Source organism: Apodemus sylvaticus, chromosome 11 (genome assembly GCF_947179515.1).
Source record: "Apodemus sylvaticus chromosome 11, mApoSyl1.1, whole genome shotgun sequence".
NCBI lineage: Eukaryota > Metazoa > Chordata > Mammalia > Rodentia > Muridae > Apodemus > Apodemus sylvaticus.
The window spans coordinates 3,004,209-3,020,873 of NC_067482.1; the positions used below are offsets into that span (position 1 = coordinate 3,004,209).

At 38.4% G+C, this 16,665-nt stretch overlaps 1 protein-coding gene across 1 annotated transcript in view; it reads left to right on the forward strand.

Moving 5' to 3' along the window:
- Positions 1-16,665, forward strand: part of Hfm1 (helicase for meiosis 1) — an 84,536-nt gene that overhangs the window by 54,414 nt on the left and 13,457 nt on the right. The window contains exons 27-33 of the mRNA XM_052199249.1: positions 371-454; positions 582-739; positions 2,248-2,351; positions 2,751-2,897; positions 12,185-12,265; positions 12,831-12,946; positions 15,555-15,634. Coding sequence (XP_052055209.1) covers positions 371-454; positions 582-739; positions 2,248-2,351; positions 2,751-2,897; positions 12,185-12,265; positions 12,831-12,946; positions 15,555-15,634 — 770 coding nt within the window. The remainder of the gene's footprint in view (positions 1-370; positions 455-581; positions 740-2,247; positions 2,352-2,750; positions 2,898-12,184; positions 12,266-12,830; positions 12,947-15,554; positions 15,635-16,665) is intronic.

A 16,665-nucleotide genomic window follows, 5' to 3' on the forward strand; every position in this document is an offset into this window, starting at 1 on the left:
ACCCAGAGACACATAGTCATAACTCCACCTCTTGGGAGGGGAAAGCAGGAAGATCTGGGTGTGGTGGTCCTGTGGTCCAGTGCAGTCAGTGGGCACTGAGTGCAGCCTGTCTCCTAAGAACAAAGCTGGTGAGCAACTGAGGAAGACACCCAGTGTTGATCTCTGGTCTCCTCACCACACAGACTCCTACATATGTACATATGTGACCATGTACCACACACGCAAAAGTATTTTCTTCTTCATAGTCATAAGTATTTCAGTTACAGAGGCTTGGGGTGGGAAACCTTGTTAAACCTGTGAAGTCTAAGAAGTATTTCAGTAAGAGTTTTAAGTGTTTGTGATAAGAGTGTAACGATGTAAATATGTTTAGATTTTAAATAGACACCCGCCCTTCGGGACCCAGATAAAAGAAGCTGTGATGTATCTGCCCAAGTATGAGCTTGAGGTGGAGCAGGTGACTATTCTCTTCCTTAAGCATGTGACTGTCTTTTTAAAGTAAAGCTTTCCATTGCTACAATTGATGCAGACTCTGAATAGTGAGATCACTTTAAAGCATTTAATACTTACTCTGTTTTTTGAAGATTGAAAGATACAGTGATACCAAGGCAGAAATATTGGTGACCGTTATATTAAGAAACTTTGAGCAGCTGCAAACTAAAAGAACAGCGCCAGACTTTCACTATGCCTCCTTAATCATAGGTGATGCAGATAACCAAGTCATTTTTAAGCACAAAGTTATGTGAGTAATTATGAAATAGCTACTTAACTTTATTTTTAAATAAATATATATTGTACATGAAATTATTACTAGGAAATACAGTAATTAGATCACCACATAATCAATTAAATTACAGTCTCCTGATGAAACAGAGGGGCAAGTTTTCCCCCAAGAGAAGGAAGAGCAATACTAACTTTGGGTGTGTTGCTTTAGGTCATTCTATTTAAAATTAAATGAAGAAATTATAAAGTCTGTCATCATGGAGGGATTTGTAACAAGAGAACAGATAATCTCTGGGGTCTTTCTGATTCTGCTGCTTCTCTTCCTTTATGGCCTTACTATTCCTTGAATATAGACTTCTACTCACCTCAGAATATAATCCCTCTCACCAAATCAACATGTAAACAGCTACTGTAACTCAGTTTCAATATTACAGTATTACTCCAGTACAGAATACAGGCAATCCAAGCAACCATAGAGGAAACCATATGCCTAGTCCGCTAGTGTGCTGTCTTATAAGTTTCTCTTCAGCTGTTTTTAGATAGTTTTATTCCCTCAGAATGCCATAAACTCTAAAGATAATAGTTTCTTTGCTTGCTAATCCTTTTTTAGTATTAATAGGCTCTAAATACTGAATTGCTTAGCATTTGTATGACATAGGTGCACCATAATTCACATGTTTTAGAGGAGAACATTGAGACAAACACTTAAGTCACATATGCCAGCATCTAGTAGCTAGTTGATAACAAATCTAGATTGATCCTAAGTGTTCTCTTGATAGAGTCTGCACTCACTACACTACTACAGTACTAAGTTCAGGAATGGCAGAGACTCTAAATCCAGGCTCTTCTAGTTGTCAGGATACAGGAGGATGCATGCAAGATTTCTAAATGAGCTGAACAACAGGACATTGTTCTCACAGTAACTGCTCTTCTTCATCTAACTCTGCCACACTTAGAACATACCACTGTATAAATCCTTATTTCTTGGAACTATGAGAATGAATTCAGTTCAATATAAATTTCTTCTTGTTTGTCTGTGCCAACATCAGATACAAACTATTTCAAATTCAATTTAAAAGATTGTTAAAGTGATTGTACACAATCACACGTAAATGGTATTGATTTAGAAACAACTCACGTCTTACTGAGAACAACTCTATATTTCTATTTGTCCTCAAATGAATCAGTGCAACTTGGGATCAACTACTGGTAAAATAATTTTGCTCAAATTAGTTCCACTGTCATTTGTGGTCAAACATGCCTAGAATCCCAGCCCTTGGGAGGCAGAAGCAGGAGGGTCAGGAGTTCAAGGTCATTCTTAGTTACATAACAATTTTGAGGAGACAAACAAACAAAAAAAAATCTCCACTGACACATTATTTTTCCTCTCAGAATTTGGTGAAAGTAATTTTCAGAAATTGTCTACTACTGTTCATGACCTATCTTAAGAAAAACTAGTCCTTGAAATCAATATATTGGTTCATCTAGTGATTGGATCATATTAAATTGTACATTACTGTTTTTTAGGGATTCTGTCTTGTTAAAAAGTGGAAATTGGGTTAAAAAAATTGATGTGAAGAGAGCTCTTATATCAGAAGATCTCAGCATAAATCTAATTAGTTCCGATTATGGTAAGTTAGTTGAAATAATGGTGATATCAATATAAAAATGTGACAACATTTAAGAATTATTTCCTTTATGCTTGCTGGTACATAATAATGATATATTTACTATGAATAAGCATTGAGGATAACTTCATATATGTAGAGAGCATAATTCAGTTCTGTTTGTTTACTTATAAACCATTGTTTTCTAAGACAGTTAAATTTCAGTTATAGAATTTTAACTTTTATTAAGGTAGATGTGTACCTTTTCATTTATCATATTTTAATCTTTCCAAAACATTTTAATTTTTCTGTACTTCTTGGCTCTAGTGCTACAGCCATATAAGATATAAAAAGAAATAGCTTTGTGTAAGGAATTAATATGATTTTTAATTAGCATTTGCATATATCTTTTTATCTTTCCAGTTGGTCTTGATATTCACCAGAAATTTACAGTCTTTTATTTAGGACCTAGGAAGTTGGTAAATCAAACAGTTATAAAAAGAAGCTCAGAAACAGGTGTTTCTCATTCTGAATACTCAGATAGAGCTGCTGCAGCAGGATCCAGTAAAGGTAAATAGCACTACTAGTTTCTGCTTTCTATTAAAACAACAATACAACTAGGGAGGAGTGTTACTTCAGGATAACTTCAAATTGTTGCTCTCTAAAATTACATATTTAGGGTTCATATAATAATAACAACATATTACACTAATAATACATACTATGAATTCTATATTATTCATATTTTTAAAAATAATGTGATAGTTGGGCAACAAATTATTAGTTGTTATATGCATTTTTACTCTTCATGTGTGCTGCACTTCTAGGACCATTGTCTAGAGAAGAATATTGATGTGTGGGAATCCACAGACTTGATAAAGCAGAGCAGAGTGAAAATGAACTTTTTATTTAATTTTGTATTAGGAGTGATTTTAAGCATATACTGATGTAGACAGAAGTGTTCAATGAACCTAGTGGTACTCACTAGCTACCTTAAACAAGAATCAACTTGTAGGTTTTACTATGTACCCAATACCTTGTTTCAGTTTTCTCCTTTTATATTCTGAAACAAAATTGTAATTAAGTCTGTAAGCAATAAATATTTTTAAAAGCTATATGTTACACACAAAAACTAATGTCATACATTACTGAGTCGATGTTGGAATTACTGTCTCATATACTATATAAGGTATTATATAAGATAATAAGATAATGTATTCTATACATCTTGGTATAGAATACAATACTGAGGTGTGCCAGGTTGGCTCTTTAATACTTTTGGCTTGCCTTTAGTCATTTCAGCAACTCTCTTATAGTGCCACAGTAGGGAGAAGCTATGTGAATCATAGCTATATCCTGATGGACAGAACTAAGCTAACACTAGTACTGCTAAAAAAAAATCACAACTGCTACTTTAGTCAAGTGTTCCCTTGAACATAAATCCAAGTAAAGACAAGCCAACCAAGAATAGTCACCTTAAAACAAATGAGAAGAAGGGGGACCACAAACGAGAGGACACATAAACTCCAGAAGATACACAAAGTGCAACAAAGAAACTTTAGAAATGAGAGATAGCATTCCACTATAACACCCTACTCCAATGGCTGCTCAGTACCAGAACGGAAAGGTAAGGATCAGTGGCTGAGAACTCAAGTAAACAGATAACACCTAGACAACTAAGTTACCAAAGTAGATGAAAGAGTCAATAACATGGAGGAAGAATCAGCAAGGAAACTGAGATGCTGAAAAAACATTCTAAAAATGTAAACAAACAAAACCCCAGCAGGATCCACCAGCCACGCAAAACCAATCTGAAGAACAAACCTCAGTGATGGAGAACAAGGCTGAAACAACAACACATGGACATGTATAAAGTGAGAAAATTTAATGAACAAGACCAACACCTCCACGAAACACTCAGGAGACCAAACCTAAGAATCTACAGAATGAATCATGCCAAATAGTTTAGACAATCATTAATGAAATTATAGCTGAGAATTTAAATCTACAAAACGAAATAGACAGTTAAAACAAAGGAAGCATTTGGAACCCCAAATAGATTTGATCAAAAAAGAACCTTATGATTTATCATAATCAAAATGTCAAAAATAAAAACAATACAAACAACTCTAAGGGGGAAAACAGAGGCAAAAACATCAGAATAACATCCAGATCTGTCATCTGCAACCTTAAATATTGAGCCAGGAAGGCAAAAAAAAAAAAAAAAAAAAAAAAAAAAAAAAAAAAATTCAAATACTGAAAGTAAGTAACTATCAAGAGTATAATACTCAACAAAATATTCTGTTAAAATTGAGGAGAAATAGGAATATTTCAGACAAGCACAAGCTAAGGCAACTTATTCTGACTAAGCCAGAAATACAGAAAAATCTGAAAAGAATAATATATACAGAGGAAGAAGACAGACTGACTCACCCACTAGAACACAGGAAAGAACACCCTTTCATATGAAGGCAGATGATCCACAGGGACTGAGAGGGACATCATCAAGCTCAGTACAGCAAACCAGCAAGCATCCAATACTACCAGGGGAGGAAGAAAAGAGTTACCAATAAGCCAGCCAACCAGAACAACAACTAATAAAATCATTAGTAATAGCAAACCCTTCACTAATTGAAATGCTTTCAAAAAGGTTTGTAAAAACAAAAGACTCCAAACCAAAATGAAACACAGCAAAAGCCATCATCAGCACCGAATAAATATTCCCTTCTCTTAGATACAGCCTGTTCTAGTCTGTTCTCTGTTGCTGTAATAAAACACTAACCAAGAGCAACCTGGGCAAGGGGAGTGTTATTGGTTTACAAGTTACAGTCCATCATCTGGGGGAGGGCAGGGCAGAAGACTGAGGCAGGAACCTGAAGACACGAACTAAAACAAAGGCTATAGAGGAACTCTGATTACTGGCTCACTTCCAAGATTTCCACTCAGCTACCTTTTATATATACCTAGCCCCACCTGCCTAAGTACGGTGCAGCCCACAGTGGGCTGGGCCCTATGATATCAAATGACAACCAAGAAAATGTCCTTGCTGACATACCCACAGCCTACTCAAATAGAGACAGTTTCTTTGTTGAGATTCTCTCTTCTCTGGTAGGTCAAGTTGATAACAGAGATTAGCCATCACGAGGACAAACTAGATTTAAAAACCAGATCTCTTGTCTCCCAAGAAACTCATATAACTAGAAAAGAAAACCAAAAATTTAGAGTCTATTGCTCACCAAGCAAATAGAAGCCACAAGCAGGCTGGTATAATCATTCCCACATTGATGAGTAGACTTCAAATAAAAACTACTCTGAAAAACATTAACCACATATTAATAAAGGAAACCACTCATCCAGAGTTTATAAGCATTATAAATATTTATGTACTTTTAGGGAGACTTTCTTGGATCCACCAGTATATGATGACACCGAGGTTTATTAATATTTTAAAACTTAGGTCTTTTGCTGGGTAGTCTCTTGACTACTCTAACCCAATCCTGGTACTACATCCCACCATGTGGCCAGGTCTACCTCTTGTGCTCTGCTTTGGTTCCTCTGTTTGCTGGTTGAATCTCCCACTGTCTAAGGGTTTCACTGCTGTGAACAGAAATCATGAAGTGATCATGAAGAGCAGCTGAGGCTTGGCCCTGTGAGAGGCCATGGAAGGCCATTGGTGAAGGTGCAGCCTCAGTTACACTTGAAAGCCTAGGACTGAAGAGGTCATGCAAAGGATTTGAGGCTTGGCACTATGAAAAGAGCCTATGAGAGGCTATTGGTGAAGTCTAGTTGCAGTGAAGACACCAGTGTATTGGAGATGCCAGTACCATGGGATGACCTCCAAGAACAGCAGCGGCAGTGGAGTGGATCAACTGGAGCTTTGAGCGTTTGAGATTAACCAAGCACCTCTTACAAGGACAACACTTAATTGGGGTTGGCTTACAGGTTCAGAGAGTCAGTCCATTATCATGGTGGGAACTTGGCCCATCCAGGCAGGCATGGTGCAGGAGGAGCTGAGAGTTCTACATCTTCATCTGAAGGCAGCTAGGATGAGGGTCTTAAATCCCACACCCACAGTGACACACCTACTCCAACAGGGCCAAACCTTCTAATAGTGCTGCTCCCTGGCTGGAACATATACAAACCATTCACGTTCTACTCCCTCTCCCCCATAGGCTTTTTCAAACATATGAGTCTGCCATACTTAAATATAGAATAAAGCAAAATACATTTATTCCAACTTCCAAAGTACCTAGGCTATAGCAATCTCAACAATGTTAAAAATCCAAAGTCTCTTCCGACATTCATCCAATCACTTAACTGTAATCCCCAAAGCTAGACAGGAAACAAGCTGGGCAAACACCAAACTCTGCATTTCCATATCTAATATCAAAGCAGTCTTCAGATCTCCAACTCCTTTTTCATTTTTGTTGACTGCAACAAACTTCTTTCTCCTATGCTGGTTCCATTCCCTGTTAGCAGCTTTCCTCAACAGACAGCCCACAGCTCTGGCATCTTGAATATCTTGGGGTTTCCAAGGCAACTTCAATGTTACAGCTTCCTGTTTTAATGTCTAAGATCTATACATGATCTTCTGGGCTCCTCTGATATGCCCTCTGTAATGTTCAAAGCTCCGGTTGATCCACTCCACTGCCGCTGCTGTTCTTGGAGGTCATCCCATGGTACTGGCATCTCCAATACACTGGTGTCTTCGCTGCAACTAGACTTCACCAATAGCCTCTCATAGGCTCTTTTCATAGTGCCAAGCCTCAAATCCTTTGCATGACCTCTTCAGTCCTAGGCTTTCAAGGGCAACTGAGGCTGCACCTTCACCAGTGGCCTTCCATGGCCACTCACGGGACCAAGCCTCAGCTGCTCTTCATGACCACTTCATGCCTTCAAAACCAGTACTAGCTGGGTGACTCTTACACAAATACAGCTGAAGCACAAGGTACAACCTTGGCTATGTCTGGAACACAGCTTCTTTCTGTTCTTGGAAGATTTCACCTCAGTGATGCTGGCCTCTTGTTAATTGTCACTAATTTCTTAGCTCCAGCTAACCAGCATCAGTTATAGCAGTAGTATCTTCTATTCTGGACTCTAAAGCCAGAGCCACATGACCAAAGCTGCTGAATTCTGCTACGTTTTAGGGCTGGAACATGGCCTCTTTGATCTATTACATTATTGCTAGCTTTCTGTTTTCCAACTCCTTCACTGCCTAAGCTTGGCTGTCCTGGAATTTGCTTTGTAGACTTACTGAACTCTGCATGCCTGTCTTCTAAACACTGGAATTAAAGGTGTGGTTCACCAAACCTGTATTTTTCTTCACCTAGAACTTGCTCTGTTCTAGGTTGGCCTTGAGCTCAGAGGTCTGCTTGTCTTTGTCTTCTGGGACTAAAGGCTTGTACTACCATGCCCGGATCTAAATTTAGCTGGGAGTTTGCCCCAAGGTCACTACTCCCTTAATTCAATTTAATATCCTTGAACACAAGATTCAGCTTCATTTCACTTCCTGGTGTCCTCTAATACTCAAACCATATATATAGCTTTTCCTTTCTAAGCTTGCTACGTTTGTTCAAACTGATCTTCACGAGACTTAACCAGAGAACAAAGTCTATGATGGGTGTTTCTGAGACTTCCTTTGACAATGAAATTAATCTGAATCTCTTCACCTTAGCCTCTGGCAGACTTTTTTAGACAAGGGCAAAAAGTAGCCACATTTTTTGCCAAAATGTCACAAAAACAGTCTCTTGGCCACATATTGAAATTCTCCACTGAAACTCTTGGGCCGGGTTCATACAATTCAAATCACTCTCAGTAACAAAGTCTTCCATATTCTTAGCTCATTATGCCCCATTTAAAGCATTTCACTGCTTTCCAAACCCAAAGTCCCAAAATCCACATTCTTCCAAACAAAAGCATGGTCAGACTTATCACAGCAATACCTCAGTCCCTGGTACCAACTTCTGTCTTAGGGCTTTAGTGCTGTGAACAGACACCATGACCAAGCACCTCTTATAAGGACGACATTTAATTGGGGCTGGTTTACAGATTCAGAGTGTCAGTCCATTATCATCAAGGCAAGAGCATGGCAGCATCCAGGCAGGCATGGTGCAAGGGGCGCTGAGAATTCTTTTTCTGAAGGCTGCTAGCAGAATACTGGCTTCCAGGCAGCTAGGATGAGAGTCTTAAAGCCATACTCACAGTGACACACCTTTTCCAACAGGTCCAAACCTTCTATTAGTGCCACTCCTTGGGCCACACATACAAACCATCTCTGATTTCTCTGCCTGGAAGATCCATCCTCTACTTCCTGCTCAGCTATTGGCCATCAGCTTTTTATTACAGCCAATTAGATATAATTCTAGACTGCCTTAGGCAGGTGAGGAAGAACCAGTATTTACAGAATGAGACAGGTGATAGGACATAGAAATAACAATACCAAGATATAGCCAGCATTTAGCTCTCTGCTGGAACAGAATTACAATTGAGTATATAGAAACACACCTTCATACAGTGTACCTCAACACGTATTGAATCTTGGGGCCCACAATTTTCTGAAATAACAGTAATAACATCAAAGGTCACATGGGTCCTGACACAGTAATAGTAGTAGGAGACTCACTAACTACCTCACTGTCAAAGGTCACATGGGACCTGACACAGTAATAGTAGGAGACTCACTAACCACTTTACTCTCATGTCTAGAGGCTATTCAAACTAAAACACAGCCAAGGAGCTTCAGAACGAATTACACTGCCATCAACAGCACTTAAGAGATAGCTAAACAATATTTCACCAATAGATAGAGCATATGCTCCTCACTCCTGAAAAGACCTTGGAATCCTACCATGAAATACTGAGGAGTCACCAGAGAATTCCTGTCAAGTTTCTAGACCCCAGTTAATTTCTGCTAAGGGGAGCACAGTTGCATACATTGTCCTGGTGCACCATCTTGTGGCCATTTTTCAAAACACAGCTCTCAAAAGGTGAAGAGGCTTTATGAGAAAAGAACAATATACAAGGCATTTCCTTCTAGTCATCTCATCTCCTAAATAGTAGGTTTTTCCCTAAGTGAGTTAAATTAACCCTTTAGGGCAGAATCAGCACAGTTACCATAACTCTAGAGGCAGAATGCTTGAGAGAAAAAGACTGTGGAAGTTGACTACAGAGAATCTCCCAATTTTCTCTATATTAAGCCCATAGTTTGAGCATGTACTCTACATCTGCTGTTAGTTAGGTTTCTCACATACACAGTAGACGGCAACTAAGGATGACCAGATAGTTGAGGAAAATGTGGAACATAGAAAAACCTCAAAGTAAACAAAAGTGGATAAAAGACCAATGGGATAATCCCAGAATGTAATAAACAAGAGCAGCCTCCTAGAATTAAGCATCAATTTGCTACTATAAATGTAACTGGCCATCGATGAAAAGAACAAGAATAGTCACAGAGAAAGCAAGCCTGTGATTAGATGCACGCACTGGAGACAGTGTAATCTAAATGATTCCTAGGATCCATGTGGTAGGAGAGAACCAGCTCCAGCAAGTTGTTCTTTGGCCACACACACACCATACCTGGCCTTATCACTTTTTATTTTGGAAATAGATCTTTTTTTTTTTTGCAGTATAGTAGACATCTGTATTAGCCAGAAGATGGGGATGTTCCATTATTTTTGTAGTTCTTGAGATTTTCTTATCTCTAGTTTCAGAAATAATTACACAAATTTTTCTGTCTTTTACTATGGTCACACAATGGCTTTATCTGAGCATTGTTTGTATTTTCCAAGTCATGTGCCATTAAAAACACTGTAGTACAACAATTTACTTTCAGATGCCAGGGATTTATTATTAGTATTGATACTTTATTGGCACTTGTATGTGATGGTTAATCTTCACTGAATTTGACTGGATTTACAATCACATAGGAAACACACTTCTGGTTTCAGGAAGCATATGCGCTCTGTGTGTGGGTATGTGCATGTGAGTGCAGGTGCCCACAGAAGACAGAGGCATTGAATCTCCTTGGAGTGAGAATAGCAGGCAATTCTGAGTCACTCTTGTTTCTCTGAGCTTGGGTCCTCTGAAAGGCAGTGCATGCTCTTAACCACTGAACTGTCTGTCTCCAGTTGTCAGATGTTTTGTCACATTTGTCACAAGACAAATGACTAACACCCTGCTATACAGATTTTGTTTCTGTGACACCTGAAACAATTTAACTGAGGAAGGATTTATTTCAGCTCAGCAGTTTTAACTTGCTCATGCTAGCTGGCTGCAGTAGTACTGGGCCTGTGGTGAGGTAGCAATCCCTGGGGTCAGGGTGTGGTAGGGCAGAACTGCTTATCAATGGCATCTAGGAACAGAAAGAAATGTCGCAGCCAGGGACAATATAAATCCTTCAAAGCAATTCCTCTGCAAGTTTATGGAGCTAGATCCCATGTTCTAGCACTGCTCTTGATGGCACTGGGTTATAAATAAATGGTACCAGGTTATGATATAACCTGGATGGATTAGTCCACAGACTAATGCAAGAGCCTGCATAGATCAGTCACCTCACAGTGATTGCACTCACTAGTCAGAGACCAACACCTGAGCCTTGGGGGTACATTTTATATCCAACCCATAGAGTGCCTAACATACCAACCACCTCAGTCTTCAAAGAGGTCAGGCACCACTTGCCTTTGTAGTGAGAAGCCTCATATGTTTCTCCAGACTGCTACAGATAGACTTTAAGTGTCTAGCTATGCCATGACTTGAAAGGACTGAACAAGGACACTGAAAACAAAAAGGCCAAGGAAGGTTGTAAAGGTCTTCAATGCTATGCAGTATTCCAGGTCACTTAACATTTGTGTTCCGGCAAAGACTGTGTCCCACAGTCTTTGACTACAGTCACGCTATATGGAATATCTTCTCCTTGTCTCCTTCCTATGTCCAGAACCTTTTATCCACTATGGACAATTAACATATCCTCCCTTCCTCAATGTTACTAGTCAGAACTAAGACCAAGAAAAATATATTTAAAACATAGTAAATGTGGCAGGCCTGGTAGCAATTCAGGTTGGGGAACTGAGGCAGGAGGCTCAGGTGTTCATGGCCAGCATAGGCAACTTAGATGCTTTTTCAAAACAAAAGGTAGGAAAAGCAAGCTGGGGTACAGCTCAGTGGTAGAATGCACAGAATCTATGCTCAATCCCTAGTACTATAATAATAATAATAATAATAATAATAATAGAAAAGCCCACATATAGTCAGATATTAATTTTATATACATATATAGAGAGATTAATTTATATCAATATACTATATATGATTAAGAAATTATAAATGTGGACACATTTGTTATCGCTTAGAGACACCAAACTAGAAATATTCTTTCCTTTCTTTCAATTCTTAAAGCAAATTTTATGTTCCTAAAGCATTTATTTATAACTCATTAAGTTTATATGACATCCTACTTACTAACCAGTCAGGATTCCCTCAAAATGCTGTGGGAGTGGCTTGTTTCCAAATGCTCAGCCTTAAGTACAGAACAAAGTTTAAAATCCCTGTCTTCATTCTTACTTCCATAAGAATAAAATCTGTTGTTGATACTCTGCTGTATTTGATTGTACTTACATTAGATAAGTTGAAAGCAGCTTATAGGTAGCCAGATGTTCCATATGAAAAGCTGGAATGGGTTTGATAGTGGAACAGAGACTATTACTAGAATATTGTTTTTTAAAACTGTATAGGTTAATATTTTAAAAAGTGTGAGAGTCGTATTCTTGCTACTACCCTGTACCAAAGAATGTACTGAAAGTGTATTAAATTTGTAATAGTATTTATAATAACAAATGGATTTCTTTCTTACATTAATTTAGGAATGACTATCTGCAAAAAACCTGGGAACCGAGAATGCCATCATCATTGTAAAAATAAACATGCATGTGGACATGACTGCTGTGAGTGTTGTTAGGATTATTTCAAAACCCTTGCAGAAGATCTGAGTCCAGTTCCAATCACCCACAGTAGTGGTCTACAACTTCAGTTCCAGGGGCTATGACTTTCTCTTCTGGCCTCCAAGGTGTCTACACTCATGTGCACACACACACACACACACACACACACACACACACACACACACATAAGGATAAAAATGAATTTAAAAATTAAGTATATTTAGTAATAATCATATGCTAATTTTCTATATATTATATTTATATCATTCAACTTAAAACTTTTCAAATAGTTTTCCTTTGTGGTATGGGGAAACAACATGAAAAAAACTAAATGTTAGATTTGACATTTCAAAGATAATTTACTTTAGTTTTGTTTTTTAATACTACCAAAAAATGCAATACAAAAAATTTAAAATTTCACTGGCCATCTGGTCAAACCTATTATCCAGTACTTTGGAGGCTGAGGCAGGAAGATTGTGAGTTGAAGGCCAGATTGAGCTGCATAACAAGATCCTGCCTTAAAAAAAACAAAAGCAACCAGAAAAGAATCTACAATTTCTTTGAATAGGTAAAATTGGAGTTGCACAAAAGCCAGAAGTTAGAGAGTCAGCAGTGTCTTCGTATCTGTCTGACTTAAAAAGCAGAGATGCTGTTTCTTCTCTTCCTCCAGCAAAGCGACTCAAGGTCAGTTTTAGTAGAATTTATCCTTTGTTCTGCAGTTAACTGAATGCAAATGTCACTTGTCCTATGTGTCACTTAGGAAAGTAGATATCTACAGTGTTCTTTATGGGCTCAACTAGGAATGATCATAATTTATAATCACTTGATAAATCTATTTTTGGAGCGTAACTGTGCAGCCCTTTGTCCCCAAGTCTAATGACTGTTCAAGCTAGAGAACAAGAAAAGGGGTCTGAGCTTGACTTGGTTCAGCTGCCGTTGGAACTAGGCCATGTTGCCCTGTCTTGGCTTTGAGCTGGACTGGGTTGGAGATTCTGAAATAAATTTTGATTTTTGCCCTTAAGGCTGTGGATGAACAGGAGCCTTCCTTCCAAGGAATGAAGCAATGAGTGTCTACTACTTGGTAGGCTAGTCACACATGGCTTCTTCTTAAGCCCTGGTCTACAGAGCTAGTTCAGGACATGACATAGCAGGGCTATACAGAGAGATCCTGTATCAAAAATAAATAAACAAACAAATAAATGACTAGGAAAGGGAGGGAAAGGAAAGGAAGACTTTTGATGACTTATGTTCCCTCCTCTCTTTCCTCTTTCCATTCCTTCATTCCTATTTATTCTACAATTCTTATTTCTTTCCATCTTTTTTAAGAATAGAGGATATGCCAGAATGCCAAAGTATATGGATAAGTAAGACATATTTAGTCTCAATCTTCATCAGATTTATGGTTGAATAAAGAATACAAATAAGTGAGTGATTCTGTGACAGAAGTGTAAGGTACTTGATTTTAGATCAAAAGTGTACTCAATGCATATTTGATGAACCAGGAAATGATCCTAAAAGAAGAGAATGAGGCAGAAAGAATAATTCAGGTACAGAGAATGCTAACCAAAATAGTGATGGAGATTGATACACTAAATTTTAAAGGTCTGGAGTATTTGGTGGTAGCAGAGAGATCTTCCAAGTAGCTGAAGTAACATAGTATATCTGGAAATGTTGTGAGCAGTGAGGCTGAAGAGGAGAATAGTGACATCATGCAAACCATTTTGTTATTTTAGAGATTTATATTTCACACTCAAACTATTTATAAATATTAAGGTGCTTTAATCAATGACATGGTCAGAGTTGGATCATTCTGGCTGCAATGAAAAGAAAGAGTTAAAGATTTTTTAAAATAGGAATATAGTGTGCTGGTTTGTATATGCTTGGCCCAGGAAATAACACTATAAGGAGGTGTGGCCTCGTGGGCCACTGTGGGTGTGGGCTTTAAGACCCTCATCCTAGCTCCCTGGAAGTCAGTATTCTGCTAGCAGGCTTCAGATGAAGATGTTGAGCTCTCAGCTCCTGCACCATGCCTGCCTGGATGCTGCCATGTTCTTGGCTTGATGATAATAGACTGACCCTCTGAACCTGTAAGTCAGCCCCAATTACATGTTGTCCTTATAAGAGTTTCCTTGGTCATGGTGTCTATACAGCAGTAAAACCCTAACTAAAATACATGGAAACTCATTAGTTTGTTTTGCAGGAACTGAAGCAAATGGTGGTAATCTAGGGTAGTGAGTAGGCAGTGGAGAAGTGACTGACTGGGCTTAAAACATTTTTTCACAGGTACTTCAGTGGTAGGGGGACAAGGTGAAAGAAGCAGTCAAAGGCAATGCCCATCTTTCTGGCTTGATCAACTGGGAGAAGAGCTGGGCCTCTCTGGATCAGGGAGAGTGAAGGGGAATCAAGTTGGGGAAGACAGAAGAGACTCAGTTTAGGAAATACTGGATTTGGGGCTAGAAGCAGTAAAGTGCTCAGTGGTTTGGTGCTTGCCTAAAGTATGTGTACTAGTTACTTTTCTACTGATGTCATAAAAACACCATGACCAACACCACACCAACTTACAGAAAAGCGTATTTGTTTATGGTTCCAGAGGGTTAGTTTAACATGAGGGGAGGTGTGGCAGCAGGTGGTAGTCATGGAAGCTGAAGCAGAAGCTAAGGGCCCACATCTTGAACTGCACATGAAGCAGAGAGCACAACATGAAATGGCAGGATTCTTTAAACTCTCAGAGCCTGCCTCCAGTGACACACTTCCTCTAGCAAGGCCACACCTTCCCAAACAATGCCACCAGCTGGAGACGAAGTGTTGAAATACATGGGCCTTGGGGGTATTCTCATTTGAATTCTGGGTTCAATTTTCAAATACCATAACACACACACACACACACACACACACACACACACAAAGCCAAAATAATCCACGTAAATGTGTCCTAGAAGAAGTTAGCTGTTCCTGGAAATCAGAAGAGAAAGGGAACAGAAATAGAAATTTGAGAGTCATCTGTAGAAATGTGGTAATTTAAGGCATAGAAGTCAAAAGACCTTTCTGACAGTATATCATATATCATATAGAGAGAGTGAGAAGAGAAGGATGAATTAAAACAAAAAATATGAAAACTGCCTATTATTAAGAAGGGTCTGAGAAGAATATTTGAGTTGAGAACTAGCTAAAGACTCTCCTAATCCATTGATTTCTGGGCTTCTAGGGGCTTTATTTACCTGCAATAACTTCACTATTTGGTTTATTTTTGAAAGTGATAGTTGAACTTGGAATGGCATTTTTTTATCCACAGATGCAGATGAACAAATCTCAAAATGTGGACCTTAAAGAGTTTGGTTTTATTCCAAGGCCTTCCCTTTCCACTATATCAAGGTACAAACACAATGTTAATATCTAAGGTAAAGTAATCATTTAAGTGCTGCTTCTCCAGATAGCCACCTATTGAAGGGGAGTTAGTCACTCCCTAATCGATGAAAATCACTGTAATCATTTAGTTTCATAATACAGCAACTATCATAGGGTTTTAGTATTTCATGTGACCATTTCTTGAATCTCCTCTTTCCTAGGAAACCATTCATCCCTTATGTCATCCCCTGGTTCTCAGTTTTCTTAGAGACAGGAGGTGCTTCACAAGGAAGCCCATGTTGGTATACCCAGTCTAATCTTCCCTGCAAGTGCTCATTCCATACCAATAATACCTAGGACTTGAAAAATACTTTATAATTTGAAATTTTTCTTGAGCAATATATCTTAACCTTCATAACAACCTGGCTCTTAAAATAATGTTATCACATGCTATTTTATATTGTTTATTTACTGGTTGATGCTGTGAAACAGTATCTTGGTATGTAGCCCAGACTGGCCTCGAGTTAATTATATAGTCTAGACTTGTCTGACACTCATCATCCTACTGCCTTAACTTCTCAGGTACTTAGATTATAACTGTATACCTCAATGCATGATATTTATTTAATTTTATTAATGAAAACCTAGACCTTATATTTCCAGTTAATAATCAGTAGACCTCAGATGATAGATAATTAATTCATTGTTCTTTTCTTATATCATGATGCAAGGAAGAGACTATTGTGTATATGATTTTCCTATTCAGCTTAGGATATTCTTCCCTGCATTTTAAACTTTATCGTTTAGTCTTAACAATTTAATCCTTGTGTAGAATGAATTTCAGTACCTTCACTTCCTATCCCCTCTCACCCATGCCCCTTCTCCCTCTGAAACACTCTTTCCCACGTGCCCTCCCCTACTTTCACATCTCTCTGTGTGATCTATTGCTTTAACTAGGATCCTTTGTGGGAGCATGGGCAGGAGCTATTTACTGGAGCACAGGCAACTTACCTGGGTCAGATGGGAGAACCATAATTGCTAGGATGACTTTCTATTTA